Source organism: Echinococcus granulosus (assembly GCF_000524195.1).
Source record: "Echinococcus granulosus chromosome Unknown EG_S00202, whole genome shotgun sequence".
NCBI classification, from domain to species: Eukaryota; Metazoa; Platyhelminthes; class Cestoda; order Cyclophyllidea; family Taeniidae; genus Echinococcus; species Echinococcus granulosus.
Window position 1 is genome coordinate 55,932 of NW_020170582.1, and position 2,257 is coordinate 58,188.

Here is a 2,257-nt window from a genome sequence, read left to right on the forward strand (position 1 = left end):
ACACATCCATTTTGCTACACAGTTTACTTCCGATAGCTGTACAATAAACAGCAAATGGAAAGCGGAAATAAGATCTTTGAGCATAGATTTGGCAGCAGCACCTTGGACACTTACTATCACAATCCCACGAACAAAATACTAGAGCCCTAAGCAATTCTTCCTAATTTAAATAGAAAGGAAGCGACCTTAATAAACTCAGCAAAGGTTAAGGGCGATTGAGTAAACACTGATAGCCAGCAATAAGTGTTTTATCCAAAGAGCACAGGACACGAGTCCTGCAAAGTAGGCAACAATCATCATTGAATGACAATGGGTTAGAAAGGTGGAAAGGAAGAAAGACGGATCTGGAGACCCGACTTTGCGTTGAACTTCTCTCTGCTATCAATCAGGCTAAGCGCAGACTAATTGCGCTTTCAAATTCACAGAGATCAAGGGGAGATAAGGGGCTTATACCGAGGACAGAAGGACAATAAAAGAATGATGAAGAAAAGATTGGAAATCAAACCACTTCTCCTGCGACTTTCTGGCCTCTACCGGAACCATCCCTGCTTTAATAGAAGTCGATGCCGATAAAGAGTAAGAAGCAGGATCCAAAGGGGAAAAAAACCCACTTTACCAGGAGCAAGCTTCGATTTGGTCACTTCAGGGAGAGTCGACTGCTGCCCCATCAGGAGAAAGGGAGCATAAATGTTGCGTGCATTAAGGAAACCAATTCTTCAATGACTTCGACCCTCTCTGCTCATACCACGTTCACTGATGAGCCCATTCAGAAGACGCAGAAGACGCCCTACCGACTCTTCCAGCTTTGCTGACAAGCTGAATGCGTGTTCAGTGTTTTCAGCCAGCGAGATCTGCAAGTGGACCAAACCCATTGGCACCCCCAAAGGATTCGGCAACCGGAATGCAATTGACTGGATATGTAGCATTTCCACAGGTCATCCATGACGTATCGTCCCCCATCAGATTCAAAAAATCAACACCTACGAACTTCAATTATATACCTGACCAATGAAGATGCCATGCACGCACACGTTTTAATCTTTAATCGCATATGAATCAACCATACAAGCAATCTTAACTTGAGCTATCTCAAAACACGCGACGAGTACTGCATGAAAATTTAAAACAAAACAAAACAAAAACTGTTGGATTGATGATTGAAGCAGTAATTAATGCACAAGCAAATAATAAGTAGACAAAGCAAATACAGAGAGAGCGCAAATGGAAACACGGTTTGATGGACACGGAATGAGTGGATACGAAATGGATGGCTGGAGGATAGCTGAGTAGTTTGCATGATGAATAGACAGAGAGGTGGGCGAAAAAGGAGAAAAACTAGAGAGACAAAAGATGGCAGACTGTACGTGCGACAGTCACCTTGGCTTCTCACTCCGCGACGTCGGCCTACACCCCATCAAGAATCTGCTCCATTTCCGATGGCATCAGTGGAATCAGCACGCTTGCAATAGACTGTCTTTAGCTCGCCTGACACCTGTACGTACGTAGCCTACGGTGCTGCCTGAGCAGGTGCCAGTTGCCCGTAACGTGCTACGCTCAGTGTCGGTAAAGACGTCTGCATCTCCACTGCAGCTGTTTTTGATGTTGAATGCTGAAAAGTACAAAAGACACCTGCAAATCTCATAAATCTAATCTTTCAGCAAATCTACGTCTATTTTGGTCCTGCATCCACATTTGTTTGCCTTCTAACACCTCAAGAAATGATGTCTAACATAAGAGAATAGGCAAACAAAAAGACGGATGAATTGGTGGATGGATGAAAATGGGATGGATAGATAGACGGATGAATGATCAGACTAAGAGATATGGTTTTAAATATTTTGTTAATGGAAGGATCGTTTCTGTCACATCATATTTTGTGCAAATGGAGCCGATCCCAGACATGTCTTCCCCACTAAATAAAACTGACTGTTTTAAACGCCAGTTAGGCGGCAAAAAATCCATCCGATTGGAAAAATGAATTAATAACGGGTAAACCCATGGAGACCCTTCAAAAAGGGCATATCTATCATGGCATGTTCTGCAATATAGGTAAATCTAGAAAGGATTTTAAGGAAGCAACAGGGCAGACAGGCCTTAACATCAAAAGAGTATTTTAGAGGATCCATCCCAAAGGTAATAGTTTCGATCCACTTCAAAATCGGCCTCACTAGAACCGAATCCACCTACATCGACAGTGCAATCACATGGCTTTCCCATTGCAGCGTTAAACCATGCGAAATGACAGCAGCGAGGCAAT

General features: G+C 43.2%; 1 protein-coding gene across 1 annotated transcript in view; it reads right to left on the bottom strand. All coding sequences in view use genetic code 11, as the record gives it.

The window, feature by feature from the left end:
- Positions 1-146: 146 nt before the first annotated feature.
- The window catches only part of EGR_10253 (hypothetical protein), a gene marked incomplete at both ends in the record, with an annotated part of 3,614 nt that continues 1,503 nt past the window's right edge, over positions 147-2,257 (bottom strand). Inside the window, 3 exons of the mRNA XM_024499502.1 lie at positions 147-160; positions 746-851; positions 1,503-1,609. Of these exons, the coding sequence (XP_024346088.1) occupies positions 147-160; positions 746-851; positions 1,503-1,609 (227 nt within the window). The remainder of the gene's footprint in view (positions 161-745; positions 852-1,502; positions 1,610-2,257) is intronic.